Source organism: Ips typographus, linkage group LG11, assembly GCF_016097725.1.
Source record: "Ips typographus isolate SLU linkage group LG11, UJ_Ityp_2.0, whole genome shotgun sequence".
NCBI lineage: Eukaryota > Metazoa > Arthropoda > Insecta > Coleoptera > Curculionidae > Ips > Ips typographus.
This window is the reverse complement of record NC_138432.1, coordinates 6,918,321-6,932,651: the sequence shown is the minus strand read 5'-3', so window position 1 is coordinate 6,932,651 and position 14,331 is coordinate 6,918,321. Positions and strand designations below refer to the sequence as shown.

At 34.5% G+C, this 14,331-nt stretch overlaps 2 protein-coding genes across 10 annotated transcripts; both read right to left on the bottom strand.

The window, feature by feature from the left end:
- Positions 1-1,686: 1,686 nt before the first annotated feature.
- Positions 1,687-4,859, bottom strand: LOC145735345 (solute carrier family 22 member 3-like). Of its 2 annotated transcripts, XM_081989199.1 has the most exons (10): positions 4,482-4,859; positions 4,132-4,360; positions 3,967-4,073; positions 3,361-3,515; positions 3,118-3,310; positions 2,847-3,060; positions 2,581-2,794; positions 2,291-2,466; positions 2,069-2,238; positions 1,687-1,980 (listed from the first exon to the last, which is right to left on the bottom strand). In XM_081989199.1, exons 1-9 carry the CDS (start codon positions 4,637-4,639, stop codon positions 2,086-2,088), a joined length of 1,599 nt encoding a protein of 532 aa, XP_081845325.1. In that variant the 5' UTR covers positions 4,640-4,859; the 3' UTR covers positions 1,687-1,980; positions 2,069-2,085. The 2 variants fall into 2 exon arrangements, with proteins under 2 accessions (XP_081845325.1, XP_081845324.1); XM_081989198.1 differs by having other exon boundaries at positions 1,687-2,238; positions 4,482-4,854.
- Positions 4,860-5,123: 264 nt separating this feature from the next.
- Positions 5,124-14,158, bottom strand: LOC145735352 (receptor expression-enhancing protein 1-like). Of its 8 annotated transcripts, none has more exons than XM_081989218.1 (10): positions 13,923-14,158; positions 10,621-10,693; positions 10,124-10,200; positions 9,861-9,981; positions 9,618-9,719; positions 7,822-7,943; positions 7,635-7,771; positions 7,425-7,582; positions 7,023-7,270; positions 5,124-5,829 (listed from the first exon to the last, which is right to left on the bottom strand). In XM_081989218.1, the coding sequence occupies exons 1-10, from the start codon at positions 13,952-13,954 to the stop codon at positions 5,757-5,759; spliced, it is 1,143 nt and encodes a 380-aa protein (XP_081845344.1). In that variant the 5' UTR covers positions 13,955-14,158; the 3' UTR covers positions 5,124-5,756. The 8 variants fall into 8 exon arrangements, with proteins under 8 accessions (XP_081845344.1, XP_081845346.1, XP_081845347.1 ...); XM_081989220.1 differs by having other exon boundaries at positions 7,117-7,270; positions 13,923-14,157; XM_081989221.1 differs by having other exon boundaries at positions 7,132-7,270; positions 13,923-14,157.
- Positions 14,159-14,331: the final 173 nt, after the last annotated feature.

Genomic DNA, 14,331 nt, shown 5'->3' with positions numbered 1-14,331 from the left:
CGGGCTTCTAGCATTGTTCCGACGACTATTTGTTTGAAACTTTATCAATTTGATATTAGACCCCAGAGTGTATCAAAGGGGGCGAAACACGACGGATCGCTTGCTAGGGCGTTTATTACTTGATATATTTCCTAATGTCATTGCCGATAAATCTTGTATAGACCGACAAATTTATTGTGTATAATAGTCCGGTTTCGATTTGTCAAATGAACGGCAATATATTGGAAAACAGCAAAGCTATGTAGCTTGAAATTCAATCGAATCACCCTGTCACTGTCTGAGAAGATAAATTTACATCCATATTGTTTCAGACTGAACTAGAATTAATGCTTATTTAAAACTTAATCAAAAGTTATTAACTAAAACACTTACAGAACACTGTATTGCAAAAAATTTAAATCATAAAACCTGACGGATTTTAAAAGGTGTTGATGGCTGAGATTTTTCCAGAAGTACTTTATCATCCGATCTCTATAGACACGGTCAAAAAAATCACTTCGTCCTCTTTTGTATCAGATAATGTATCAAATCGTTCCATCTATAAGCACGTTTCAGCAATCGTTCCGATATATATGGACCAAACTCTCAAAAACATATCATTTATTTTATTTCCCCCTTAAATGAAATATCTGTTGTGCTCTTCGAAGGCGTTAAAAAGGAAATTTGGTAAATGGGTCGAGTGCCATGACGTTTTCCACTTAGAAATACTGACGGATTTCCTCGAATCTGTTTTCCTTTTTTTTTGTATAGATGTTTTAATAATCACAATAAAACAAGTGAGAAAATTATTTTGTTGAATTTATTTAGGGTGAAATGTGACTTATTACATTATTTTTAATATTGTTGAAGCTGTTAATAATAGAGGTCAACTATAGATGAAGTACTTACTTAGAATATACATAAATAAAAAAAAACAACAGTAGACTCTACTAGACAAAAATGTGAGTTAATGACTATAACTGAGGTAGTCCTGATTTGTTTGATTGTAAACTAATTAGGGTTTTTGGTAATATTACCCATGACAAATTTTAATTAATTGTAAAAGCGGTTCAGTATTCGCACAAGTGCATAAAATATCAGTAAACAGTTTCAAATTTTCCACTTGAAACCTGTAAAATCTACCTATCGCTCCAAAATCGATGTGTACATCTTTCTAAAATAAATTTCAATCAGTGATGAAATCGAGTGGATGCGGAAAACCACCGTAAACACTACAGTGGCGTTTCAAAATACTTTTTAACCAAGTTTAACTGAAACTTTAATATCGGTACGGCAACTGCCAAACATTAATCACTCAGCAAACTCTAGCTGCGTCAAGCAGTTGCAGCTGCTACTTTCTTGAGATACTTCTCGGTTAACTGGAAAAACGTGAAAGTAACGCCCCTGATTAAAACCGCAGCTTATGTATCGAATTGCAGCGCATTTTCCAGGGTACAGATATTGTCTGAACTGTCGTGCCCCGAATTTTCAAGCGTCTTGAGGAAAACTCGACGTCGCCACCCCGTTTTTTCCACTTTTTTTCCATTTTCGGTCGCCGCTCGAGCAATCAAACTTGTTTCGTATATGGAATGCGGAGTTTTAAAAGTTTTTAAACTGATTTTTGGCTGCGCCACCTGTTTATGTTAATGTCACCACCGACACTAGATTAGATTCTTCTAGGGAGGTGTAACACAATTTCGTTCCAAGGAAGTTCAAAAACTTTATTCAAGCATTTTATTTTGTGGCTACTGTTGGTAGTATGTGATTGGTCAAAAACTTAAACGAACAAACAAAAATTGCTGGTCAACGTTTCCATAGTCCAATACAACTTTAAAATACAAAACTTAATCCGAAAAACTTTCACGACTCATTATTTCTGAAAACGGCCCTCCAGGCTGTTTTAGGTAGCTTCATCGTTATTTCGTCTCTCATAATAAACTGGAAAACGAGGCGCAATTTTAACTTTTTCCTAGGAAGCAGATCTATAGGAATGGGCACCTCCTGCATATAACGATTTTTATGTTTATGAGCACTGCTGGTTTTGAATATAAAAGACTGCATTGATTATGAAGCTGTTTATGACCCGTACCATGCTTGCCTCAAATATTACTCTATTACTGTTCTGCGGATGTTTACTGCCTCTTCCACTGTATGAGGTAAAGGCAGATTGGATGTCTCTGGGAAGAGCAAGGCTAATACTCCGAAAGTAGTTGACATTAGACTGAATAGAAATAGAGGTAAAGGAGTCCAAACTCTGGTCTGAAATCATGTTAACTTAATCTCTAACTTAACATCCAAACAAAACTCATACCAGTAAAGGAATTTGAGGAGCCACCACTGATCCAAACCTCCCAAACATAGAACATATGGAAAACATGGAATGTCGAGAGGAGGTGGGAAACAATTCAGTGGTAAACACATAAAGGACTGTATAGGCAACAGTCAGGCAACATTTACCGCAAAAAAATACTACCAACTTACACCATCCTGGAAACAGAATATAGTTTTTTCTCAGCTTCAGTGAATAATTTAACATATTCAACACCAAGAGAGCAATAAAACGGGAGATACGTAACACAGAAAGCATTATTATAATATTACCCTCTGGCAAAAATCCCACAGCCAAGCAAAATGCACCCCCCAAAACTAGGGCGGAGGACATTAGTTTACGACGCCCCGATTTCTCGTTGGCGTAGTAATATATGATGTAACCAGGTGTTTCCGCTATTGCCCCGCATATAAAACTAAGGTAAATGTTCTTGGAGATGTTTACCGAATGGATTGTTAAGCCGTAAAACACGAAGGTGCAACACACCTTAAAATCCATTTTCACGTAAAAACTGTACAACATAATTTCAAAATGTTACCCAAGTCAAAGAACAGTGAATTGTTCTTAAAAGCAGAACAGGACTTTGTAGAACCTGCACAAAACTTTCTTCTTTGGCTTCAGTATCGTCTGAATCAAGAAAACCTTTTTGGAGTTCATCCCATTTATGATGCGAAACCGATTTTCCATTCATAACTGCTATGGAATTGACCACTGTCTCAGCTTCCTTAATTCGATTCTTTGATAAAAGCCATCTGAAATTATAGAGTGTGTTGGATTTAAAAAGAAATGGGTTGTTATATAGTGCTAACCGTATAGATTCTGGCATAAAAATCCATAAAGGAATTGCCAGTAAAAGTCCAGGAAGATACAAAACTCTAATCATAATTCTCCAGCTCGGTGTAAGCCAAGCCACTATACCAAACACCACTTGACCTACTGAGTACAAGGAGCTAATGATGGTGTTACCCATATTACGCTCTTTAGCAATTACAAGCTCCATTGCTGTCAATTTAATCAGTAATTAAGTAATAAACAATAAGTAAAAGGAGTACCTAAAACAAAAGCTGCACCATACATAGCTCCTCCTAAGGCAGTGTCCAAAAATTCCAGAATGATAAATGTTAAATAGTTGGGTGAAAATGATTTTAGTAAGCCGGAAATTGAACTTAGAAAAAGGCTGGAGCACATGATGGTTTTGCGACCATACCTGCAAATGGTTTCAACAAAGTTATAAGAAGCCTGGTTGGTAGAATCATTTTATGGATGATGACCGATCTGCTTTATTACTACTACATTTTCATACAAGTGACCTTCCTGAATTTCTATTAATTGACTACATTAATTCTCTCCAAACTACAACACTTCTCACTTTATGATTTTCGCTCAACCATAAGATAATAACCACACAATGACCAAAATCTCATAAAGCCGAATCGGAAGTTGTCCCAACTCTCGCCGATGAGATATTAATCGTCGGTGTCACAAACGATTATGACAAACGCGCTTCAAATTGGCCCTTTTTATCATTTTAATTTGGAGCCAATAACGACCTCAATAAACTTATCGGATTTAATTGGAATTGAAAATGTAATGACGGACTGAAGCTTCTGCGACTTTCATTATCTTAAACCCTGATTAACACTTTTATTGAAACTCACCTGTCGGATAAAAATCCGGTGTAAGCCAGACTTACCAGTTCACCAGCAACGTTTACGGTACCAACCAAAGTAAGTTTCCATAAATTTTCAGAACAAAATATATGAAACTAAAGCAAAACTATAATAAAAACAGTAATTTCATCATAATTTTCAGATATATCTCACATCATGTACTATGGTGGTTTCACTTCTTTCAAACACAAATTTATTGCAGCTGGTGATATTATGTTGCACAGAAACCTCGCTGTTGTTGTGGCACAACTCCTCAAAATTGGAAGAATAGTCATACTTCAAACACCTTTCAGGAAAACCATCCTTATACGGGACCAAATTGCGTAAAACTGCAGGATTGTACAAGTTTGAGGAGTTGAGGTTGCAGTTCTCAATGAAACAACTACAAAAATGTTAACTGTTGTATAAATTTCAGTCACCAATAAGTCAGAGGTATCTAAACGCTGATTGTGTCAATCATTGTTATCAGGAGTAACTAAACCAAATGTAAATTATGTGCTTACCGATACTTAATATCGCGGGCCACAAAAATATAATTCATTGTGAACACTGAGAACATAACCACAAATCCCAAACACGTGTAATACATTAATTGGAACTTTCCCCATCTTCCTGCTTGCAGCAAAGCTTCATCCAATATTCTTGCGGGTTGCCCTGTCATTTATCTTCCAGCAATCAGTTTCTATGGCAAATTTATACAATAATTTTAACAAGCCAAGAGTAATATGCTAAGATGCTGATTCAGCGGTTGTGTTCAACCTTGCTTAGTCTGTGATAAACTGTTGGCTATTAATTTTAGCTGCCGTAGATTCTGCTTGGTGTTTGGTTTAAGGCTGCATATCGAGCATGCGTTTTAATAAATGATATTATAGGAATAAGCGCCATTTAGCTATGTATGTAATACTTAGCAATCTCTGGATCTCAATGGTCATCTGGATATGTCATTTGAAGAACTAGATTTTCAATCTCTCTAGCTATCTAATCGTGGTATCTAATTGCGTATCAAGGAGAGGCAGCAAGGGAAAGAAATATTAAAGTTGGATAACTGCTACAACTCCCCTTCTTTCCAAGACCGCAGAATAGTTAACTTAAGTTAAGATTGCAAGATTGGCTGTTTTAAAAATGAAAACTAAAGAAAACACATATTTTTACAATCACATTTAATCATTCATAAAATTGAATGTTAGTTGGCAAACAGTTCAGTAAAATTCAAGTACTCAAGTACCGATAATGCGTTTTCACTTGTATAAAAACAGCGCAAATAACAAGACTTATAAAAAACAATATTTAAAATAACTAGAGTACTTATAGCATAACAGCAATAGATATGAACTACGTCATGGATCCGCCCTAATACCCAGCAGAAGTCTTTTTTAGAAATAGTGGGATGACAGACATTATTTCCTAATAGTTAATCACACATAATATGAATAATATATCATAGATAATAATAAATAAATTTATATGTTGACTGCAGAGATATTACCTTCATTTTGAAGGACCAATATGAGGAACATCAAATTCTATGGTTAGTGAGTAGCTGTCCCCTAAACCTTAATCCTAACATAGAGAACATACACAACTATCTTAAGACTTTTATGTAAATTAGTCACTATTCCAGACGGGAAGTTCGATGATAATAAAAAAACTAACAACCTTACTTATCACTAAATGGTAAAACTAATGAGATTTGTGCCTGGGAAATCAATTTGAGCTTACTTTTAAGGGTCATGCTACTCTATCACACATAAATTAAAAAAAAGGATTAAATTAATTGGTCATACTGGCGTTTCAGAGGGTTTTCTTCTTGGATGACTTTTTAGTACGTGGTAAGGTGGCACTTGAGTGGTCCTAAAAAGTTAAACATAGTTAGAAATATGCATCAAGTAACAACAGCAATCACAAAAAAAAAACACGAAAGCTTAACAATGTAGTAGCTGAAATTTCAATATTTCTGTTCGTAAAATAGACCAAAGGCATCATTTTCCAACAAGTTTTGATACCAAAGCAGAACGTTACAAGCTGCACTTTGACAAAAGTACAATAAGAAAATGTAAATATTTGAAGTAAAAATAAAATGGACTTTTTTAAGCTTTTTCCACAGACATTTGGTTACATAGCACACTGGTGAGTTAATGAGCAAAACTAGTGACACCAAACAAAACAAAAATTAGCAAAGGACAGACACATGTACACTCCTTGAAACTCAAAATGGAAATGTTAACGGCAACACTCTCACACTCAAGTACCAAACTTCTCATGCCTGTCTGTCTACAACTCCTGGGGGGGACTTAAGCAACACCTAGTCAATATCATTGTCTACAAATTTCCTAATAATCTTTAACCTTCTGTGAGCCAACGGTGAATCAGTCAAGCTTCTAATAGAAACTTGACTTCCACTGCGTTGAATAATCTGTTTGTTATCGTCCTTGTTCTCGGCAATCGATGTGAGGCTCGTGACACTTTTCGACTGAACTTTGGTCTCTGGAAGTTTCTTAGTGTGGAAAAAATCGCTCCAGGAGTTGCGCTTTTCCTTGACCTTTCCGGGAATGTTCAACTGGCTAATTTTCTTAGGTAGACGCAACATTTTACCTAGAGTAGTTTGAGAAGAGGCTGAGTCGTTGCTTCGAGAGCTTCTAGTGGAAGAAGGGCTGCGACGTCTCGACCTTCGTCTCATTTTTGGGGAGTAGTTGACAAAAATTTCTTTGTTTAGACTTTCTAAACTTAAGCTTCTCACCACCCCAGGTTGTAACACCAAAGTGGCTTTAATAGGACCTGTCGCAGATTCGTTACGTTTCTGAGGTGGTAAGGGAGGCAATGGTGCAAGTTTTTTGTTATACTTTCCCCCTCTAGGAGGAGGTGTCGTTGCCACAGTCATTTCAGATTTTGGTTTAACGGACTCCAGATTTGATGATGAAGTGATTTTATTAGGGTGAACAAAAGACAACAAGGACAAAGCCGAAGATAACTTGGTCAAGTTAGAACTTAATGTCGAAGAAGAAATGTCACTGTTACATGCAGTTAATTCATCATCTTGTTCGTACCCTTGGAGGTTATGTTTAACTACTGCCTGAGTTGACTGGTTTAAAATACTACCAACACTTTGATTATCACGCTCTGTAGTGAGAAAACTTTTACCATGCAACTCAAAACCTGTATTGTCACTAGGTGTATCAAAAAACTCGGTCTCACTGGAAGACGAGTCGTGTATGTCGGGCAGTTTATCAATTTCCTTTGCTCTATCGTTAAAGAACACTATGTTGGTGTCAAAAACTTCGTTTTCGTCACTGTCCTAAACAGAACATAGCATATGGAGGCACTTATTTATTTTATGTGCAATAACTCAGAGCTGGAGAGAAAAGTTAAGTGGCTATCATTTGCAAGGACAGATCTTGAAAAAAGACAATCAAACCAGCTCTGAAATTGTCTTTAAAATCTAAACTTACGTCGCTAGTAATGTTGGTTTTCTTTGGCGCACTAGATCTGGTAACTCTAGTTGACCTAGATCTGGTAAGTGAGCCGGACCTTTGACTAGCAATGCTTTCTCTAGCTTGTGGCTTGAAAGGCTGATGAGCGGCGTACAAACCTTCTCCACTAGAATAACCTTAAAAAAAGCAATGCAAAATATATTCTTCACGTAAAAGTAAATAGTGTACCGGAACTAATGTCTTCAACACTTCGGATCTCTGTCACGTCCTCCCTGCTCACTTTAGCTACCACATCAACTTCAGAAAAATAAACTGAAGCCGACGAAGCTGAACTGGATCGATGCGGACTACGGCCTGGTTTACGCCTACAATTTTACTATTAAAATAAACCACACAACAATTTTGGATTAAAAACCTTCGAATTAAACGAGGGTCAGTAACTACATCATCAACTTCATCATTTGAAGGGTCAGCAGGATCACTGAGATCACTAAGGCTGTACGATTTTTTTAAATGGCTGACTATTCCACCACCGCCCTAAAAATCAATGTACTAAAATAACTTGTCATTATAACATTGACGTTACCAAACCACACTACAAAAAACTAGTAATACTTACTCTTTAACCAAAAGTGAACACTAAAGCCATGCAACAGCTAGTTAAAATGTTAATGTTGTGTCAGTATGATATGGAAGTTGTCAAATTAAATTACAGTGCTTAACTACCAAATTTATTTATTTCCACTAAGGCACAAGGGTACAAAGAGACTTAAAAAACAAAATAAAATACCATAAGTCAGTCACGTGTAAGATAAAAATAACGTAAAAGAAAAAGCTAACACTATAAAATATAAAAAATTAGAGAGAAAATACAATATCACAATTTTGAAGATAAAATCAAATTAAAAATCGCTACTTTCTCCGTCATCAGTCTTAGTATTCTTCCTAGTAACTCGTTTAGATGGGCTTTTTGTAGCGTTTTTGACAGTTTTTTTACTCTTGCTGGCCTTTGCTTTGGGAATTTTTTTAGGCGCTACAAATACTTCCTCATCCTCGCTTTGTACTATAACATTTTCGTTAATTTCCATATCAGCGGTCTGGTAAACCTCGTTTTCTAATTCTGGTTCTCTTTGTCTGATTCTCAGAGTGTCGGGTTGATCGGTGGTGTTTTGAGCTAGATAGCTTACGAGATTCTGGGCGCTGACTGACTGTATAAACAATAAAAATGGGGGTTACATGAGGGTTAGTTATATTAACAGCCCGAGGATATTTTACAATCTTTTCTCATATGTGTAATCTCATATGTGTTTTAAAATTTTCTAACAATTTCAAAACATAATTGAATATAGTAATATAGAGTGAGACACGTTAAAACCTCAAAAAGACACTACATAGAAGAGTTTCACGACTAAACCAGTTTTGAAGTTAATAATGCTTAGATACCTTAATTCATATTTAAAACAAAATTTAGCTTTTGTGAGGGAAATTAGTGACTTCCCCAGCATATTTTTTTTAGTATTACTTTTTGGTATGATGAAGGAGATACAGGGTAAAACTTTGCATTAAAATTTGTTAAAACTTCACTCACTCCATAGATATCACAACATTGATTATCAGTATCAGAAGAGCTAATAATAACACTTTTTTCAAATGCTGCAGTTAGGTCAGAAAGTCGCAGTTATTTAAACCAAAGAATCCTTGATCATGTGTTTATGGAACATCCTGTAGTATTTTATATTAAAAATGCTATTGCAACATCACAGCACAGTAAACAAAACCTACTGAACATCCTTGGACAATCCGTATTGAAACTGCGGCAAACTTTTCATTTATATAGATAAAGAACCATTTTAAGACATTTAGTGAGCATTGCAAAAATACCATTCAACAAAGAAACCCAATTAACAGGTTTTAATAACAGTACGCATTGTAAAGGTCAAACATTTATTTTTATTAGGCCTGTTTTACTAAGCTGTTATGTTAAAAAAGTAGTGAAATTCAATAATACCAACCATGTAACCGCGCTGAAATAAGGAAAAACTAAGCAATCATGCAACCGCAGAAAAACTTAACCAAGAGAAAAATAAACGAAAAGATTGCAAAATAAACTCTAAAAAGCTGGTGCATAATACGACAGTTTTACGTAAATTATTAACACAATCATGCAGAGCAATAATTTTTTTTTAGTTAATTTAGCTGAAATTTACGTACCTTGATGGCAGTTTGCATGAGAACAGTAACGCCCTTTTGTCCCAAATCAAGGACTTGTCGGTAGCTTTGTTCTTTAGCTTTAGAAATATAATCGTCGATTTCCTAAAAATAATGTGGTTATTACGGGAGCATAAGAAGCTAAATTGCTGGCAACCAAGCGTAAAATAACCTCGATGGTTCTGATTAACGTTAAAGAACAATTAATTCCAAGGATTTTATTGTGCTAAATTTTAAAGTATTCACCTGTTCCCTGCTGCTTAGCATAGGGTGCACAAACTTCCTATAGAGGATGCTGGATCCTTTCGTAGCCGGCGAAAGCAACCATATCACTAGGATGATCTTTATCTCGTAATAAAATGGGAACCTAAAAATATAAACACCGAGTTAGTGCCAGACGTGAAAAAAAAAACGAATTTTCTAATGAAAACTGCTTATTAATCAACTTTAGGATCAAAGTTCAAAAAATCCCAATCCTCTGCCAAAAAATCACGTAAATAGAGACTCACCAACTAAGGAATATATCTGTAAAAGTTTCTGTGCAGGTGAACAAGGCAAATACGATCCAGTACATCATCCATTTCACCTGGAACAAAAACAGGTATTTATAAAAATGACGTGGTTCTACTACATAAATTTACGCAAAAAATCTAAATCTAGAGCTATAGCAACGATTTGAATTCTGCATTCATGACCGAATTACTTCCTCTGTACAATATAAATAAAGCAAAGAGTCAATGATCTCTTTGAAACCATCACATGTACAGTATAGTACGTCTATTCGTGACTCTATTATTTTTAGTTTTAACACTGGAAATTAGTGACACATTAAAGCAAAGAAATTCGTTTATTTGGTTTGTGGCTATCGAACCGCAAACGTTCTTTGTTTCAGGCAAATTTAGCTCAAAACCGACGATTTTATTAAAACGTTATGAACATTTTGATGATTGGTCACACTTGGTGCTACGCAGTAAATAATAATTTGGTAACAACTTGAAATACTTACATATTCTTTGACATTTTTCGTCTTCACAGCCTTGTAAGATGCATAAGCAGGATATAGAGTACCAAACAGTAATCTGAAACAAGCAGAAATTTTACTGTCAAGGTATTGATTTTAAAAAAGCAGAAAAACTGACACACTGACGTCCTTAAAGGTTTTGAAATTGATTACATTTTCAACTTTCCTCCTTTTATTCAGTTTTTTTGAATGAATGAACTGGAAATGTTGCCAAATCGTTATTTGAGAGGTCAACTAAAATACCAGCTGGTTTAAGCAGTTTTAATAAAAAGCGAAAAGCTTTTTATGTCTGATTCTATGCTAAATATCAAACAATGCTTAAAAAATTTGTTTAAACAAAACTGACTAGAGCAAACCAACAGTTTCTATAACTATTACGCTGTTTTGGTTGATTTTTTTAACACGTACCTTGAAACCTATTAATATGTAGGTATATTCATGACTGGTAATTCAGAGGTCATTAAGTAATTGGGTTAAAACGAATTTTTGTATCTCTTGTTAAATACTTTTAAAGGTGCAGGAAAAATGGATCGATAGTTATAATCGATCGATAAGTTCTACTTTTTAAGTACACATTAAAATTTAACTATTTTCAGTCAGGTCTGAAAATTATAGGCAAACTTTATGTTTTACGTTCAAGTAGCAAATTGCAGCATATTGGTTTACGACAATTTAGTTTAGTTAACCTTTTTTTCTGGTAATACAACTTTTTTACAATCTAAATAATTATTTCTAGAATATATTGAATTTATCTGCAATACAATCTAAGCTTGGGGTGTAAATAGTATTCAGGTCGTAAAATATGTACCAAAACAATTAAAGCCTCATATCAGTCATTAATATTGTTATTACTGAGATAAATATAAACTAAAATAGAAAATTTAATAAGAAAGAAACTTTCGAAAGACATTTTCATTTTTCTTGATTAATAAAGTACTCCAAGATGAAACTACTCCTTAGGAACCATACGTTCCTAGCACATCATGCTTGATCAATAGTGAAAACACGAACATGGCGCAATAAAGGAAATATATTTCCGATATGGTATTAAATAATAATATACTTGATTTGTGAAGCAATGTTGAAACTCATTATTATTGTTTAAACGAAATGTACCGTAAAAGAACAAAGTTGGGTGAATAATTTGTTCTGCAGAAGCATATGTTCAGTTCTTTAACCCTTGGAATTCAGGGCCAAAAATACATCTTAAAATAGACTGAGCAACTCTCCACTGGAGGTTTTACGTGAAGGAAATTTAGTAGGTCATTTACATTCACAAAAAAGTTGCAATATGTTAGCACACTTCCTTGATAATCAATCAGTACCAGTAAAGCTGTCAATTAGATCGGCAAATAATTGATTTGAAAACACGCAACAATAGTTGCTCGATTGAATCACGTTTTTTCTCTTCACAAGCTGATCCTTCTACAGTGTTCACAAAACTTATTACTTTTCTATTTAGTTTCTCACAATAACAAAAAATAATCTATTATGTCGTGCACTTAGTAGTTTCCCCATGTAAATGTTACCGTTGGCTGGCTTTTACTTCCGATCTGTGTTCTGTTGCCCAAACTGTCACAACAACCTGAGTAATACCAGGCATATAAATAAATTTCACCTCAGTGCTTGTGTATAATACTGTTAAACAAATGCTTACTCAATTAGGTCAAATATGCAAAACATCATTAAAATCCAGAGAAAATGTGATAAAAATTCAACATAAAATCACCTATAATGGACTACACATTGAGTATTAAACTATTTGTTACCTTGTCAGGCGGTACAGCATAATAACGGTTTACAAGTAAATTACCACCACATCATTCCAAATGTGCACTATAATCCTCACTTCTGGTTTTTGCTTCTGTGACATGGTTCAACATTTATTATTTTTTAAATACAAAACTGAAAAGTGAAGTGTTGGATGCACTGAAAACTGAAACTATATATTTATATTTATCCCAGCTTGTAGCAGAGCTGGTTTATCCAGACCTGACCACAATTTTGGCACTGCTCCAGAAACAGGAAGAAATTATTTATAGTCGTCAAATAAAATAGCTACACTAACAATGAGGCAGTTTTCTTCAGTTATTTATGCTTATAATAGTCAATAAATAGTCTCTGTTCAGTGACTTGTTTTATACTGTCTCAGAACTGTTTTAAATTGCCAGAGGCTTCTAGAACCATTTTGAAAGTTCCATAGACCTCTAAATGCTATTGAGAACCTTCCAAAAAGAGCCAAAGGACTCTAGGACCATTTTGAATCTGCCAGAGACCTCTAGAGTTAAGTTTAAATTTGCCAGAGGTCTATACAAGTGTTCTAAGGACAATTTGAACTGAATATTTATAGGCACATCACTGACATACATTTTTTGCTAGTGAACAGAAATCAACAGACTATAGTAATATTTCAATACACACATACGAAATTCAGGAGGAAATAGACCATATTATAATTATTGTTATGACTGTTCTGTTTACTGAACCAAAGTGGCTTTTTTTTTCAGTTGGTTATTTTCACCATTAAAACTGCTACCAGTCACAAAATCTGATAATACATTTTTTCATGTAAAGGTGTATTGTCCTATCATTGACATTTCCTTGTATGGCTTAATGATGGCCTTCTACTTGAACAAAAAGAAACCTGAATATGACTAAGCCAGTTTGAAATGCACCAATGCTTCACATGAAATTAAAAAATGATGGTTGTTAAAGAAGAAATTTGATTTTATAGTTTAATTGAAGGAATAACAAAATATTAAGCCAAAAACTGAAAATGTTGAATAGTGAGATATATAGTATTTTGTTCTTATTTGAAGGTCCTGAGCATTTCTGAGACAAAAACACCAACAATAAAAAAAAATATATATGGTCTGTCCTACAAGAAAAACGTGGGCAAAGAATGCCTGGTAAAGCAATAGTACTTTATTCAAGTTTAGGATTTTAAGGTCAAACTTATTTATCAGAGAAGGCCAATTAAAAATTAAACTGTTTAAGAGGCTGCAATACTTTCTCTTTATGGATTTATTACTGAATAAGTCTTAAAAAACTGTAACAAATGTATTGTGATCACCTAAACAGTAGATTGTGGTAACTTGAGTTAGATTTAACTTAGAGGACAAAGAAAATATGTTTTTAGTTATGATGACTGGTAGTTGTATACTTAAGGATACCATAATGACAAACTTAAAATAAACTGCAGGATAGAGAAATGAACAAATTCTAGAATATAAACTCCTTCATCAGTCTCAAAAGAGTTTATGAAAAAACAAAAACAAAATACTTACATCACTATTCTGCTAATTATTGAAGAGATCATTTTGTAAATGTTCAGCACAGCACTAGGCCTATTTCTACTGGTTCACTTGCAGTGGTATTTGCATTCGGTTCGTGTCAATTTTAAGCCATAAAGAACCGACAGGCTGCGACCGACCTTACTCTGAGCTAGCTAAAACACAAAAACAGTTTTGTTTGATGGTCCAGTTTGAAGGTTCCCTATTTGTTTTTTTTTGTAATGACAGTGACAGCTCATACAGCTGATTTAAAACTGTCAACAGTGACGACAATTAAAATGTCACTCGCTGTGACATTGACAGAAACAGTTACATGTTGCCAAGTGTTTAATAATATTCCTTTGCTAGGTTTTAACAACTTTCAGATTAACAAGTCAAGCAGTTATAATAGATTACTCAACAT